This window comes from Talpa europaea (assembly GCF_964194135.1).
Source record: "Talpa europaea genome assembly, chromosome: 11".
Classification (NCBI taxonomy): domain Eukaryota; kingdom Metazoa; phylum Chordata; class Mammalia; order Eulipotyphla; family Talpidae; genus Talpa; species Talpa europaea.
The window spans coordinates 100,988,128-101,003,259 of NC_140078.1; the positions used below are offsets into that span (position 1 = coordinate 100,988,128).

The 15,132-nt window shown below is 55.2% G+C and overlaps 1 protein-coding gene across 1 annotated transcript in view; it reads left to right on the top strand.

Moving 5' to 3' along the window:
- Nucleotides 1–9,505: 9,505 nt before the first annotated feature.
- RAD18 (RAD18 E3 ubiquitin protein ligase) overlaps nucleotides 9,506–15,132 on the top strand; it is a gene marked incomplete at both ends in the record, with an annotated part of 55,277 nt that continues 49,650 nt past the window's right edge. The window contains 2 exons of the mRNA XM_084247431.1: nucleotides 9,506–9,556; nucleotides 13,929–14,010. Of these exons, the coding sequence (XP_084103557.1) occupies nucleotides 9,506–9,556; nucleotides 13,929–14,010 (133 nt within the window). The remainder of the gene's footprint in view (nucleotides 9,557–13,928; nucleotides 14,011–15,132) is intronic.

Here is a 15,132-nt window from a genome sequence, read left to right on the forward strand (position 1 = left end):
CACTGGGCTTAGCTTTGCCCTCTCGTCGCGCCCTCCACTCAGGCAAAGGCACCTCAGAGGGTGGCCGATGATGTCACGAGCACCTGGGTGTGTAGGTGTGTGAGCTCCTGGCCCTCGGCTGAAGGGCGGGCGCTGAGAGCAGAGTGGAGGGCCGCCCGGACAGGCGCAGACGGGAGCGCTGATGGCAGGCTGACTCCTCTTAGCTCGCCTCTGAGCTCCTGCAAGCGAAAGAGCCTCAGAGCCAGCCGGGAGCCCTGTGCCTTGGAGCACATCAAGCTCACCCCACTGCACAGCTTGGGGAAGAGAGCAGGCCTTGGCGTCACCCGTGGCCCAGCGTGGGGGCTGCGTCGGGCTCACACAGCCATTCACCAGGGAGGCCCTGGGCCGTCCCGCCAGGACACATGACCTCTCGTTTCTAGCCCAGAGATACTCCCACACCCTAAACCCAGCAGCTCCCTGTGCACCTGCCGCGTCCTGCTGGTCTCACGGACCGGCTGAAAGCGACACGCCGAGCTGGCACCTGTGGCCTGTCGGTCCCGCGCTGTCAGCGCTCCGGCCTTTCCTCCGCGGAGACAGAAATGCACCTGCCTTTCGCCGAGTCACCTGGAGGTAGAGCCTTAGCTGTTGGCTTTAAGCACCTTTTCTTCCATTAGAAAACGGCTGATGAGTTCCCATTCGGGGAAGCTCGCCCCCCACTCATGCAGCCCCAAATCTGAGCCTTGACGCAGAACCAAATGGAAAACTCCTTCCCGCCCGGCCCCCGGCCCGGCCCTCTGCATGTCTCGGTCCCCTCACGCCCGCCCGGCACGGTCACCGGGCGCCTGCGTCCTCCCCCGAGCCCCGCCTGTGTTCGTCCACTATATATTGCTGTATTTGCTTCCATGCTGGAAAGTAACTGTTAAAAATGTGAAACTGTCATTTTTTGAAAGGCTGCAGTGACACAGTAGCCGCTCACCAAATCTTTGCACCTAGTAGATAGATCGATGTAAAAACCAACGCCAGAACCCTAACTGTCCAGTGAGCGTGGGGGAGGCGGGGTGACCTAGCGGGTCGTCCTCGGGAGCACCGGTCGCCAGGGGAAGAGCTGCTTCCCCGCGCGGTCATCGCCACCGCTGAGCGCTGTACCCATCAGGCTGTCGATAACGGGCACATTCTTCCTCCGCTTCACAGAGCAATTTCTTTCCGTACCCTTCGACTGACCCCGAGGTCGAGCCTTCCGTCTTTACGCGTAACCGATGTTCAGTCTGTTTTAGGAATGAACCAGCAAGACGTGCATTGAAAACTGACCAAAGACAATTCATTCCCGGGCGAGGGCCCCGGGCCCGCGGGCCCAGCCGCCGCTCAGACCTGTCTCGGATAAGATTGGGAACAAGCTGTGCTTCCTCCCCTGCGCGCCCTCTCTCCTTTTATTCCCCTCTCCTCTTCAAGAGCTGCTCTGAGCTGTGGGATTCTCTGAAAAATTCTTGCCTTTCCTTGTTTCCAGTGCTAACGATTTCTCACCTTGAAGCGCCTTTTGAACCCCGGGCAGAGCGCACGGTTGGAGGGAATTGTCAGCTTGGGAATTAGACGGGGGTCTCGCCCCTGAGGCCACCGGGCCCAGGGGCAGGAGAGGGACGGATTCCCAAGGGCTGGAAGGTCTCCGTTCAGTGAAGAAATCCGAGTGGGAAGACACACGGGCAGGTGGCCGCCCGGCTCCGGCGAACCAGCAGCCCAGAGCTCTGCCTTATAAACCCTTCCGAGGGGGCCTGTCGCGCGCGGGGAGCCGCTGTGGAGCGGGCCTCGGCGTGGGGCCCTCTCGGCGGGCGGCGTCCCTTGGAGTGCCTTGTTGGGTGTAGTTCTCTCCCGTCAAGAGGCAGGAACACAGAGGGTGGCCCGGCCCAGTCACGGCGGCCTCGCTCCCGGGTGCCCTCCGGGACTCCTCGATGGCTCTTCTCTCGGCCTTTCTGATGGCAACGTCTCGCACATCCAGATGGCTCCACACTCGAGCAAATGCCTCCTTCTCCCAAGAAGCCCAGCGAGCAGAAGGACGGGTTCGACATCACCCCGGGCGGGGGAGGGGCGGGGAGGCAGTGGGGGGCGAACCGAGGTGTTGCTTAGCCTATTTTTCTGCTGTGCAGAGCTGATGCTGACTTCACGTCAACTTCCCCGGTTCTCTGGGGCGTCCTCTCTTCTGAGCAGCCATGTAGGGAATTCCCCACCCCCGAAGCGACCCAGGGGGCTGAGGGGGCTGAGAGAAGGGATTTGGCGGTCAGGTCGGAGTCCTCCTGGCCTCTCTGAGGGGACCCGCCAGCGTCCCGCTGTCCCACCCTCTGGGACCGGCCAGAGGGCCATCGCTGCCCCTCACGGACACCTCCTTCCTGTGTGAACTGTCCCAGGCAAATCACAAAGCCGTTCCTTGAACCCGAACAACCGGAGTGCACTTTTCCTTCCTTAGACGGAAGTCGATTCTGGCTAGAGGTTGCCCGGGCTCCAGTTCCCGGCAGCGTGACTGTTTACACGGTTTGGCAATAGGTTTGGTTCTGATTGCTTCAGAGTGGCTGGTCTCTTTTGTTTCCTTTGGTTTCCTTCCTCCCTAAACTGTGTCAGGACAAAACCGAAACCGCCCTAGGACATTGCTGGTTGCCTGTCCCCGCGTGATGATAGGTGTCACCCTCTTCCGGAATTCGGACCGTTTCTCTACCTTACAACCAAATGCCCGTCCTATAGCGTGTCTGACTGGGTCCTCTGTCGCGTGTTCTGATGGTGCCTGCTGGTTTGACGTGGAGCTATCCTGTGAAATAAAACAGCTTAACTTTTCCCAAGCAGCCTCCGGTAGCTTTTTGAAAGGGTGAGGTGGCACTTCGGGGTGGGGTCCCCATGGGGGCATCACTCTCCAGTTCCCACTGACTGGGTCTCCCCTCAGGAACCTCCCCCGAAGTGTCCTTTAGCTCAGCCCAACGAGGTGAAGGGTGGCGTTGCGGGGAGGCTCTTGGAAGGCACAGCCAATGAGGGAGGTGACCGTGGGGTGACTTCTGGGAGCAGGAGCTGGAAATCAAGCCAAGGCAAGTGGGCACGGAAGCTGGTGTCTGCAGAGAGTTCTTGAGAGTTCTTCAGAGTTGTTTCCGAAAATTTAAGTCACACCCCAGAAGCCGTGGATACGAGTTCCCTGCGCGAAGGCACATGCGACATCTTGGCGCTCGGTGTCTGCAACGGCCTCTTGGATTGTGTGTGTGTAAACTCATCTCTGTCCCGGTTACTGCTTAATCCCTTGCCTACATTTTTGGCACCAAATTCTCAAAATGGCTCTTGAAGGTAAGTCCCCTTCTTAGACCTCAGGCTGCAGATGAGAAACGAGTCTTCGAGAAGCTCAGTGGCTCACCCACGATTAGGTAGGAAAATGGAGGAGCCAGAATTTGAGCCCAGCCTATCGGACTCCCAAGTCCAAACTCCATGCTCGGCCAAGTTCACCGTGCTGCTGCTCACTGAGCTTGTGCAAACGCTGCCTTCGCATTGGGCCTGTGTGGTGAGGCAGCTTGTGCCTGCCACCATCAAGGAAGACTCCAGAGCCTGTCCCGTCTGATGCACCCTCCTGGGGGTCTTCATGCGGGGCCCTCTTTGCAGAAGAGAGCCAGGTCTTCTGCCCGCCTCAGGGCTTCACCACCCTCCTGGTGGCCTGTGGTGGTCCTTCTCACCATAACCACTCATCACTCAGCAGTGGCCTCTCGCTGAGCCCCTTCTGAAATGCTAAATTTGTGTGTGTACCCCACCATCTGTTCACTCGCTCCCACCAGCTGTGAGCTGGTTCTTTCACACAACGCGGAACCTCTGGTTCTTTCAACTAGTGTGTGTGTGGGAAGACCTATGGAGGTGTCTTGCTCCAACTTAGCAGCTGGGGAAGCAAAGAGGGATGAGACGCCAGTGCCTACCCTCAAGCCGCTTACAGTCTAATTGCACAAAAGATGGGCGGCAGAATTCTGAAATCAACTTTGGTGCAATGTCGGGGATTCATAAGAGAGCGTCCCTAACCCACAGAGGCCTTGGGAGGGGCGCCTTCCAGCTGCCTGGCTGCTCTGCCAGCCTCAAGGCAGCCACTGGTGGACTGTTCGCTTCCAGGCAGTCTTGGGCTTCCCTGCGCGTGGCAAGTCATCCAGCCAAGCAGCCTGAAGCCAAGGAGCATTTCTCGGGTCAGTAACTAGAAACACTAGGCGGGGACTGGCTTCCAATGGGGATAACGTGGGAATATCAGGGCTGCTTCCAGACCTTGGTTCTCCCCCTGGGTGGCTCCCTCTGCTCCGCGTGTTCACTCTGCCCCGACGGGCCGCACGATCGTTTCCTCTACCTGCGCCGCCTCAATGTCAGCACAGGGGCGGGCTGAGGTCTGGTGCCCACGGCCAGCGCGGAGCTGCAGACCCAGTCCTGAGGCAGCCAGCGAGGTGGAAGGCACCCCCTCACAGAAAGCCTTCTATTGGGAAGGAACAGCTCCCCCAGGTGCCCCCAGGCTGCCTTCAACACGGTGAAGACAGTGGCAGCTTCCCTGGATCAATTAATTTGTTAATTAATTAATTAAAATTAATTTCTTTGTTTCGGACAAGCCAGTCAAGGTCTCCATCCAGTGCTGGCAGCTGTAGAGACACTGGTGTTGGCAGGGGCCACCAACACAGAGGCCGCGCCGGCCCTTCCCTGCTCACCCTGGCGGCCGCGGGAAGGCAGAGGCGGGGGAGAGGTGGACTTTATCCCCTCGCACCTCCCTCAGGGCCTCTCCACGAGTTGTCGTCACTAAATGCAACCATGAGATGAGACACAAGAATGAAGAAAGGGAGCAATTGCCCTTCTGTATCTCGCCCCCCAAAACTTGAGCCCCGTCCAGCCTGACACTCTACTGCCACCGTGTGGCCACTTGTGAGGTGGCCGGGGGGCCGCGTGGTCTCCAGCCCGAGGAATCACGTCACTCCCGGCCGGGCGCAGAGAACAGCGTCAGGAGCCCATCGTGCCTGTCATGAAGACTGAACAGTTACTTAAATTTTTCCAAATCGGCTTTGTTTTTTAAAATTCCACTAACTCACCGACACCGTGGCATTTTACTCAGGAAGGTATCCGCGGGCATCTCTCAAGATGACATATTCTCCTGACAACCCTATTATCACACTGAATTAGATGAATAATAATGTATCTAATTCATATTCCAGTTTCATCGATGGTTCCAGAAATGCCTTTTAAAGGTTGGTCCGTTCAACTCCACACTGGGCTTTGATGGGGTGATGCCTCTGAAGCCTTGCTCATTGCAGAGCAGTGAACTGTACCCCTGCGTGGCTGAGGAACTCTGCTTCATTTTCTGGTCACCTGCCCCCTTCCCACGCCCCCCCCCCCCCCCAGCCCCTGGTCTGGATTTGTCTGCTTGCTTCTTGACCTGCCAGTTCCCTGGTGGCCGTCCTGCGCTTATGCCTCACTAACGAGAGTTGCATCTCAATGTCCGCCTCGATCCCATTTCACCGTTTGGGGCGAGAATGCTCCCCGGACACGGAGCCCAGGGGTGCTGCATGCCCGCTCTTGGAGAGGCTGTGGCTCAGCAGCAGTTCAGGTGGGTCCTCCCAGAAAAGCCGCACCACCCTGTGAGCAACAAATAAATATAAATACCCAGTTACCCAAGAGCCTCCCACCTCGAGTCCACTCCCCCCCGCCCCCCCGGGGCCCGGCCTGAGACACCCTATCTCATTAGGAGCTGCAAGTGGTGACCTGCTCATGTTATCATTTATTCTGTATCTATTAGCTCCAATTCTCATCGACGGGGCTAGCGCTTCCCTAAAGGGCAGGTGGTTCTGGAAGGGAAGAATAAGTACTTAATTCTTTCCCCTCATTATCAACTTTCAGTAAGGAGCTGACACAAAGGGAAGAAATTAGGGCCTTTTTTTCCCCGGTGAGACTCACTATAAATTTCTGAATTTTAAAATAGTCAATGCATTTCAATTATGTGAACATGTACACACGCGTCTGCATCCAGGTATATACACATGCATGTCGGTAGGTAGGCAGGTAGGCAGGTAGGCAGGTAGGCAAGTGGGTGTGTGTGTAGGCAGGCAGGCAGGTGCATAGACGCGCAGACAGACATTTAGGACAGAGGAGCAACTCCAAGCTGGCTTCGGTGCCCATCAGCTTATGACCACCTCCTTCATTGGGGAACAATAAGATGTTCAGGCTCATCTTGTCTCTCCTCCGAGCCAGACCTGAAGTCAACCATGTCCCCAAAGAACCCCAATGCCTCTTTGGGGAGACAGCATTTTGAGACCATAATCTGTGCACTAAGCCAGCCGTGGAGCTGAAATCTGAGAGCCGCACCCCTCACCGGCCCTCTGGTTAACAACTAGGCAGCCAGAGACCCGCACCCTCTTCCCTGGGGCTCACGCTGTGCCAGGCGCCCTGCCAGGCGCTCTCTGCCTTGGAAGCAACGCAGCCCTCCTACCCCTCCCGTGTAGACTTCATGACGCTTATCTAACCGAAGAGGAAATTGAGGCTCTGGAAAAGCAGGCGCCTCCCGAAGGGGCAGGTAAACAGAGATGAGGCTTGGGTGGGGGTGGGGAGGGCTCCGTGCCCGTAGATTCCCAGCTTGTCTCCTCTCAAGGGCTCCCTGCTGGCTCCCCAAGCCCCGGGCACCCCCTATGTCCTGGGACCCAGGGGCCAGAGACCCTTCGGTCCCTCCAGCTGGTCCAGCCAGAGGGCATCTGTCCACGGCTTTGCCAGCACGCAGGTGGTGGGGTCGGGGGGACCAAGTGGCTTCCGCGAGTCAGTGTCAGTCATTGCTCAGGTACTTTCAGTTACTTCTCACGAAACGCCGAGAAGGCAAATGCCACCTTCACCCGCATTTCACAGGCGAGAACACTGAGGCGCAGACTGGCTCAATTACTTGCCACGTTAACACGGACTAAAATGCAAACTCCGTGCCACGGCGGGACGCCCCAGCTCCGGGCCCGCGTGTGGCTGCCCCTCTGCCACCAGGGACCGCGGCACCAGTGGTACCTTCTCAGGGGCGACCCAGAATGTCCAGTGTACACCCCCCGCCTCCAGGCCGGCACCCTCCCCCGTCGCTGCCGCCTTACTTCCCATTCCACTAAAGTCTCTCGTTTATTTGTGTCGGGGGTTCTTGTCGCCATCCTGGCTCCGTCCTGCCCCTGGGGTGTCAGCTCTCCGGGAGCAGGGACCACGAGTCCTCCGCTCAAGCTCCCCTGCGTTCCGAACCTGGCACAGGTGTGGGCGACGCCATAAACACGTGCTAAGGAGGGAATGAGGGAAGGAGCAATACAGGGGCGCTCCTTCCGCACCCCCCGAGCTGTCATGAGGATGAGGCACAGGAGGGGCCGCGGGCAGTGAGGGGAGGGATGAGGGGAGACCCTGAAAGGAGCTGGGGGGGTGGGGGGAAGCTTGGGGACAGGCAGGCCCCAAACCCAGCGGGGGAAATATTTCCCTAGACAGGATGCTCACATTTGGTAAATAAAACCACAGGACGCCGAGTTAAATTTGCATTTCAGACAAGCAGTGGGCATTTTTTGTGTAAGTATCTCATGTGGGCGATTTGGGACATAATTATGCTGAATAGAATGGCCTGCTGTTGATCTGGACTGCAAGTTCCCTGGGCATCGCGTGGTATCTGGGGACCCCGTCTAGGGTCCTCGATTTGTGCCGAGCGCCAGGGGAGGAGCTGTTGAGTGCTACTCTGCTTTGTAAAAATGGAACATTTTGTTTTCACTCCGGAATAAGGAAGCGGCCTCTCTTTATTGATCCAGCAGAAGGAGAATGTCCGTGTAGCAGCTGCTTGTGGGGGCTCAGACCGGCTCTCGGGGGCGGATAAATAGCAGAGAGAGGGCAAGACGGATGCTTTGTCCCCAGTTCCAAGTGCCTTTCAGAACCTGCTCTGCCCTTCCACGGCGGGGGGGGGGGGGGGGGGGGAGGATGCTCTGCTGGGAAGAAAAGATTTGTCGGAATGGGGGCTCGTTTGGCTGGTTCATTCGACCTCCCTGGGCAGCTGGTAGACCCAGAGACTGATGGGGCTGGCGCGGCCCTGGAGATGGCTGGGGACCAGGGGCCACGTGATGCCGCTTCCACTGTCCTGGTGGTTGAAAGGGGGGAGTGCATTTGTCACCCCGTCTCTCTCCTTCTTTCCTTCCCCATGTCCTCTTGCCTTCCCAGTCTAGGTCAGGAGCCAGAGGTTCCTAACGATGAGTCTGAAGGAGTGGCCCGTAACCTCTCTGAGCCTCAATTTCCTCCTCAGCGAAATGCCAATAACAACCCAACCTTTGCCTGCCTCTCAGGGCAGCTCAAGGGCCTGGCCAGTGATAAGCCAGAAAAATATTTGTTGAATGAATCAGTGCCGGGACCACTGGTGGCACCAGGCGCCAGCTGCACGGGGTCTGCAGGAGCCCCATGGCCACTGCCTTGCTGCCCTGGGGGCAGGACACGTCCACAAAGCTGTGGATGAGGCTGAGCTGACAGACAGGTGGGAGGTGTGCTGGGCAGTGCTTCACATTAGTGGCACTCACCAACCGCTGACAGTGTAAATGGACTGGGACAGCCCTCCGATAACCACCTAGAGCTGTGTCACAGCTTTGAGAGAGCACGCAAACTGACTCAGTAGTTCCAGCTAGAGGAACTCATCCTCCAGCTGCCCTGGTGTAAGAGATCTGTACAGACAGCAGGGTCACTGCAACTCTTGACAACGATGAAAAACAGGAAAGAACAAAACGCTCCTCACTATTTAATGAACTCTGTGGCTCTTACAAAGAAATTGGTAAATCTAGAGCCTTACCAGGGAGAGGTCCTGGAGGCAGGGTTAAGTCCATAGAGGTGACTTCACAGACAGAAAGGAGACAGAGTCAGGCATTTAGTATAATAATGTCTGTGGGAGAAACCGAGCCTATGTTTGCATCAGCATAGGAAAGATCTGGAAGGCTCTGTGCAAAGTTCACCGTGGATATCTCAGAAAGAGAGGGGCAACAACTTAAAAGGAAAAGAGCTGCCCTTTAAAGCGGGCAGCCTATTTGCCTCCTGGCCAATGCCCCGGAGGGACCCAGGGACATGCAATTCCCCTTCTGGGCGGAGCGTCTCTCCTGCAAGGACAGCAGCAGCAGCTGCTGTCAAGATGACACGAGGCTGTCACCGCGGCCAGAGAAGGGGCAGGTCATTCCAGCAGTCAGAAGGGGTGACCTGAAGGAGGGGGTCGGGGCCTGGACCTCGGAAGATCCCGCAAGGCCCAGCCGCGGTCTGATTCCGGCGGCGGCCTGCCCCTGGCATGCCCCCTGCACGTGCTCACCCCCGGGCGGGCCCTCCTGCCCTGCGCCCGGCGCGTGCGCAGTGGTGGCCCCGCCTCTCCGCCGGGGACTACGACTCCCGTCAGGCTCTGCGCACGCTCGGCGCGTCGCTCACCGCTGACGTGGCCCAGTAGCGCACAGCTGACGTGCGCGGCAGCGCGGGGAATTTCGAGTGGCGGGGAAGCGCGGGCGGCGGCGGGTGTCGGCGCCCCCGGGCCCCTCGGAGAGCCATGGACGCCCTCGCCGAGCCGCGCTGGCCGCCGGGGCTGGCCGTCATGAAGGTGAGAGCCCGGGGCCCGGCGCGGGTGTGGCGGGAGGCCGGCCGCCGGGGCCGGGGCGGGGGCCGCGGGCCGCTCCGGGGGTGCCCGGGCGGGGCGCCCGCGTCGCGGAGCCGCGCGGCCGTTGGCCCGGGTCGGGGTGCGGCCGGCGAGCGGGGGCGCCCTGGCGGGGGACGCTCGCTCGGTGGCGCAGCCAGGCAGGTGGTCTCCTCCCCCGGCCTCTCTCGAGTCTTCCAGCTACCCCCCCGCCCCCCCAATCACCCCCCGGTGCTGCCTGGCGGGCCCCACCTGCCCCCTGGCGCCTGCCCCGAGCCCGGATGGGGGCGGCCCGCGCGGACGCCGGGCCCGGGCCCCCCGCGGACACCCCCGGGGGGGGGACCCCCCCGCAGCCGGGGCGCTCGGGTGGTTTACCGTCGTGTTCTCCGGTTCTTTCTGCTTCTGACGGCGGCAGGGCTGCGGCTCCTCCTGCTCCTGGGGTGTGGGGTCCCCGCGGTGTCTGGCCGCTGGGGACCAGGGAAGGGACTGGAGGAAGCTGGAGCAAGTTTTGGGCCTGTTCTTCCTGCTGTCATCCGCTCACCTGCGGTGCTGGGCTGGAGGGAGCCCGAGGGTGAAGAAGTGAGGCTGTGGGAGGATCCAGAGGAGCTGTGGTTTTGAACTTGACTGGCCTGGGCCCCAAGGTGCAGTGGGGAACACAGATTCCGGTTTCAGTGGTCCTGAGTTAAATCTGGGCTCCTCGTATTTTACTTTTAAAGATTTATTTATTTATACAAGAACCGGGGTACAGGCCAGGGTGCAGGGGGTGAGAGGATCCACCAGAGACAGAGCGGGGAACACAACAGGCAGACTGACTGAAACACGCTGCTGAGGGGAGCAGCGGGGAGACAGGAGAGGTCTGCTGCGCCATGTGGGAATCTCCCTGGCCCACCGGGAATCGAACCCTCGCTACAGAGGCTGTGGACAGCTTCACAAAGCGGCGTTCAGCGTCCTGCGCCACCGGGGAGGCCCTGGTCTCCTCTTATTTTGACTCTGATTCAAAGTCAGTAACTTAGCTTCTCTGAGTCTGAATTTCCTCAGTTATAAACTGGACACAAAGATAGCTCACATACAGACTTGGTTATATCAGTTGATGTATGAATAAGGACCCTGGTTTGTTCACTGTTCATAATGCCTGGCATGCAATGGGTGCTCAGAAATTTTGGAATCAGTTGGTGATATCTAGAAAGTAGCAAACATCAGTTAATACACTTTATTAACATTGAAGAACCCCTCCTCTCATTTTATTTGCGGTGGTGCAGATTGAATTGGATAAAGGAAGTAAAGCACGCATTTCTAAAGCTGCTGTTGTCAGATGGAAGCGGATTTGCTATCCCCCCCTCCCCCCCCCCAGGTCCCGGTCTTCTTCAGGGGCAGGTTCCCTGTCTTCTCTGTCTTCTCTGGCTTTGGCATCATCCCCACGTTGACCCCAGGGGTCAGCACCAGAAAGTGTTCGATGGTGGCGTTAACGAAGCCTGTATTGGAAGCTCGTGCTCTGAAGCTTGGAAGCCAGCTCCCTTTACTATTTTCACTCCTTTTATAACTTATCTGCCAGTTCCTCGCCTCATTTTCCCTGAGCACCTCAAGGGCAGAGAGCTAGCTGCTCCCGGAGGTAGTGCTGTTTGAAGGTCTTTCTTACACTCAGTAGAACCCCGACTCAAGCCACAGTTCCTGACCTGGGATCCTTGGGAGGACTTCGGGGTCTACAGTTATTTGTAAGATTTTCCCCTGTGTGTACATGTTTCTGAGAAGAGAGTCCTTAGTTTTCACCATTTTCCCCAAAGGGATCTGTGACCCGAAAACCTTAAGAACCTTTGCTCTCTTTGTTAATTCTCTTCACTCCCATTTTCTCCCTCTCGTTTAAAGAAATAAATCTGGGGCATCCACTTGACCCCTCTCTATTCAAACTTTGCTGTTTTGGTTGAGTCATCTGAGGTGCATGTTACTGTCTTGAAGTGGCCTGTCAGGAAGTTTGTACCAGGATGTTCCAGGTCACCTGCTGTGGTATCGCCTCCCACAAATCCTCCTCAGATCTGTCAGAACCACTCCTCCTGCACAGAGGATAGTTGTGTAGAAAACATGCCACAGACCAAATGCCAGGGCTCTGCTTCCTTAAGAGATTTTCCAAACAGTCCTTTAGCTGCTGTGTGACATGTGGAGGTTTTGACATTTTGTTTCAATTTCCCTGGTTTTACTATAACAGAAGCTTCTACTTTGCAGATTGTAACTGTAGTATGTGTATATAGTTTAAAAAATTAAAATTATAGTGAGATAAAAGAAAATGAAAGTTACCCATCAGTCTGCCGTCCAGAGATGACTACTGGTTAGCTTTCTTGTTGTCTTCCAGCTTCTCTTGAGTGTGCTCGTGCACACACCCACAGTATGTGCATGTATTTACATTTTGGGCTCACTTTGGTTTTAGCGCTTTGGGTTTGATCCAACCACTTGGAAGCGCTGTAAGCTTCGTCTATAAACTGGGCTGCAGACGCCTCCTTAGACGTCAGAGGATTGTGACGGAGATCAAAGTTCCTGGTTCCGTAGCTAGGTGTTTCTGTTGTAGATTTGCTGTCTGATTTATTTTTTTTTTTTTTGCATTTCCATTGACGTGAACGTTTCCCCATGGCATTAGCTATTGTTTGGAAGCTTAATTTTTCAAATGGTTACATAATTTCATCATCTGGAGCTACTGGTGACATTAGTCTTTTTGGTGTTTGTAGTTTTGCAATGTCGGCGCCTGAGATAAAAAGTAAATGTCATCCCTCCCTCCTCTTCCTATGTCCTGTTTCCTGGCCCCTGTGACCCGCTATGGACTGTTATTACTTTCTTGTGTATCTTTTCAGAATTTCTCTGTATTATAAATAAGATAAAAGGGGAATATTTTCTATCCCGCCTCACTTTTCAGCAAATATAAAAAAAGGTAAAACACAGTTCAGACTGTCTGCACCTTCCTTCCTTCCTCCTTCCTTTTCTTGGTCATCTCTCCATGCCGGGCCACAGGAGAGCTCCCTCCTGCTTTCTTAAGTATCTGCTCAGTGTTCTATTTAGTGAAGTCACGTTTTATTTTAGATGATTTTGAAAACTCAGGTTGTGAGAGTTTCCTCATCCTACTGGGATTGTATCCTCTCCAGCCCTTCCAGGACATCCTCACTGGGCTCTCCCGGGTAGTGACGAGCCGTAGTACTGTGGTACTGCACAGAGGGGCGGCCTGACTGCCCGGAGGGAGGCAGAAAGTTTCCTGCTGGCTTGAGTCATGCCAACAAGTGTGTCTGCTCTGGATACAAGTTCCTGATTTGTGAAGTAAGGGCTTAGCTAGATAATTTTAATGCTTTAATATTCTCTGATTGGTCCCTAACCTGGGTGGTGACTGCTCTGGTACCTTTCACCCCCAGTGACCGTAGGCTGGGCATGGGGTGTGAGGAGGGAGGAGGCTTGGAGTTCAAGCCAGAAACATGTGGGAAGTCAGCAGGAACAGAACAGCCCTTTTGTGAAGGGTTGATGGTGTGTCACAGCAATTTGTAGCGCCGCTGTGTCTGTCTAAGGTGTGGGGATAACCAGACACTTGAATGTGTGAGAGTCACATTTTCAAGAGGGAAGGTTTTCCTCTGTCCTTTTTTTTTTTTTAAGATTTATTTATTTATTTATACAAGCACTGGGTACAGTCAGAAGCACGGGAGGGTGAGAGAATTCACCAGAGTCAGAGCAGGGAGCAGAGCAGGCAGAAAGACCGAAGTACACTGCTGAGGGGAGCAGCGGGCGGCAGGAGAGGTCTGCGCGCCATGTGGGACCCTCCCCTGGTGGCCGGGGAGCAGCCGGGGATCAAACCGGTGCTGCAGAGGCTGCGGGCAGCTTCGCAACCCAGCGCTCAACCGCTGCGCCACCGGGGAAGCCCTCTGTCTGTTCCGATCCCCTGCAGTTTCTTTTTTTTCCCCTTTTTTTTAATATTTATTTATTCATGCATACAACAACTGGGGTACAGGCCAGAAGCGCAGTGGGGGTGGTGAGAGGATTCACCAGAGACAGAGCGGGGAGCAGAACAGGCAGCTCAACTGAAATACACTGCTGAGGGGAGCAGTGCCATGTGGCATTCTCCTGTCTCCTGTGCCATGTGGGATTCTCGCCAGCTGGCCGGGATCGAACCCGCGCTGCAGAGGCTGCGGGCCTCCCCTGGTGGCACAGGCCGTTGAGCGCACGCTGTGAACCTGCAGTTTCTATGGTGTTAGCTTTTGAGTTTGTATGTTTGACAAAGGATTGTTACTTTATAGTTTTATCAGGGAATGGAGAAAGCTGTGCGCAGGTGTTCTAGTCTGGGTGTCTCAGATATGACTCTCCTTTTGCATTTCAGACGATAGATGATTTGCTGCGGTGTGGAATTTGCTTTGAATATTTCAACATTGCAATGATGATTCCTCAGTGCTCACATAACTGTAAGTATGTAGTGTTCTGTGAGTTAGTAAGAAATGGGTTTTACATAGTGTTAATTTAACACCAAAGATAAGTACACATTTTCATTTCTTACCTTGACTTCTTCTATCTTGAAGTCCTCAGAAGATCGATTTTCCACCACTTCCCTCTTGAATATTGAAGTTTTTACAAGGCTCCTATATTTTCTACCACCTCCCACATGGATATTTTTATGCCTCTTAAACATTTATGGCAGTAATTATTTTGGTTACCATATATAGTTTTATATTTGCAAAACTCTTAGATGTTAGATTTCAGGATTTTTATTAACAGCATAGCAGCTAGGTGGTTGAAATCCCAGTGAAGGCTATTGTAATCGCTTTTGTCACTTAACAACTTGCTGTGTGGTGCTGGAAAGATGCATGTATTGAAATTTACTTGTTCATCCCCAGTCTAGAGTGTATTTTCTGTACTGTAGGTCTTGGGTGCAAGTTAGGCTTAAAAAATGGTTTTAGTGGATATTAGTAGCTTTGGTGAAAGTTTCCATAGAGAAAACCTAGTAGGAGGATGACAGTAAGAGACACACTTCGCCTGACTCTTGCTTGGAGACATGTTAATAAACACACACTGCCTGTCACTACTGGAGCAGTGAGGTCATGACCCAGCTCCTCTACCAAGATGCCCTCCTGAGTTGCTATGCCAGTGAAATAGAGACGTTCTGTTTGCAATGACATGCTTTTTAAGGTTTTGCTTATTGTTGATAATGTTCCTGCACATCCTCCTTTTATTAGTGATCTCCATCCCAATGTCAAAGTGGTGATTCTCTATACACCACCCATGCATCAAAGAGTTACAGTAGTTCCTAAGAACTGCTCCCTGAGGACCTTTCCCTGGACCATCTCTGCAAGTGATGACGACACTGATGCTGTTCTGGAAGCATTACCACATCTGTGACTGCGTCAAGAACCTGGACGCGGGAGTGTGTGAGGAAGAAGACACTGGAGAGATTTGTCCATGATGTCGCAGGGCTTACCGAGGACGAGGGTGGAATACCAAGGATGTAAGAATCCGCAAGGCCGTGCCTGAGATGGCAGCTTTCACCTGGGTGTGGATGAGAATGATGTCGAGAGGCTCCTCGAGGTGGT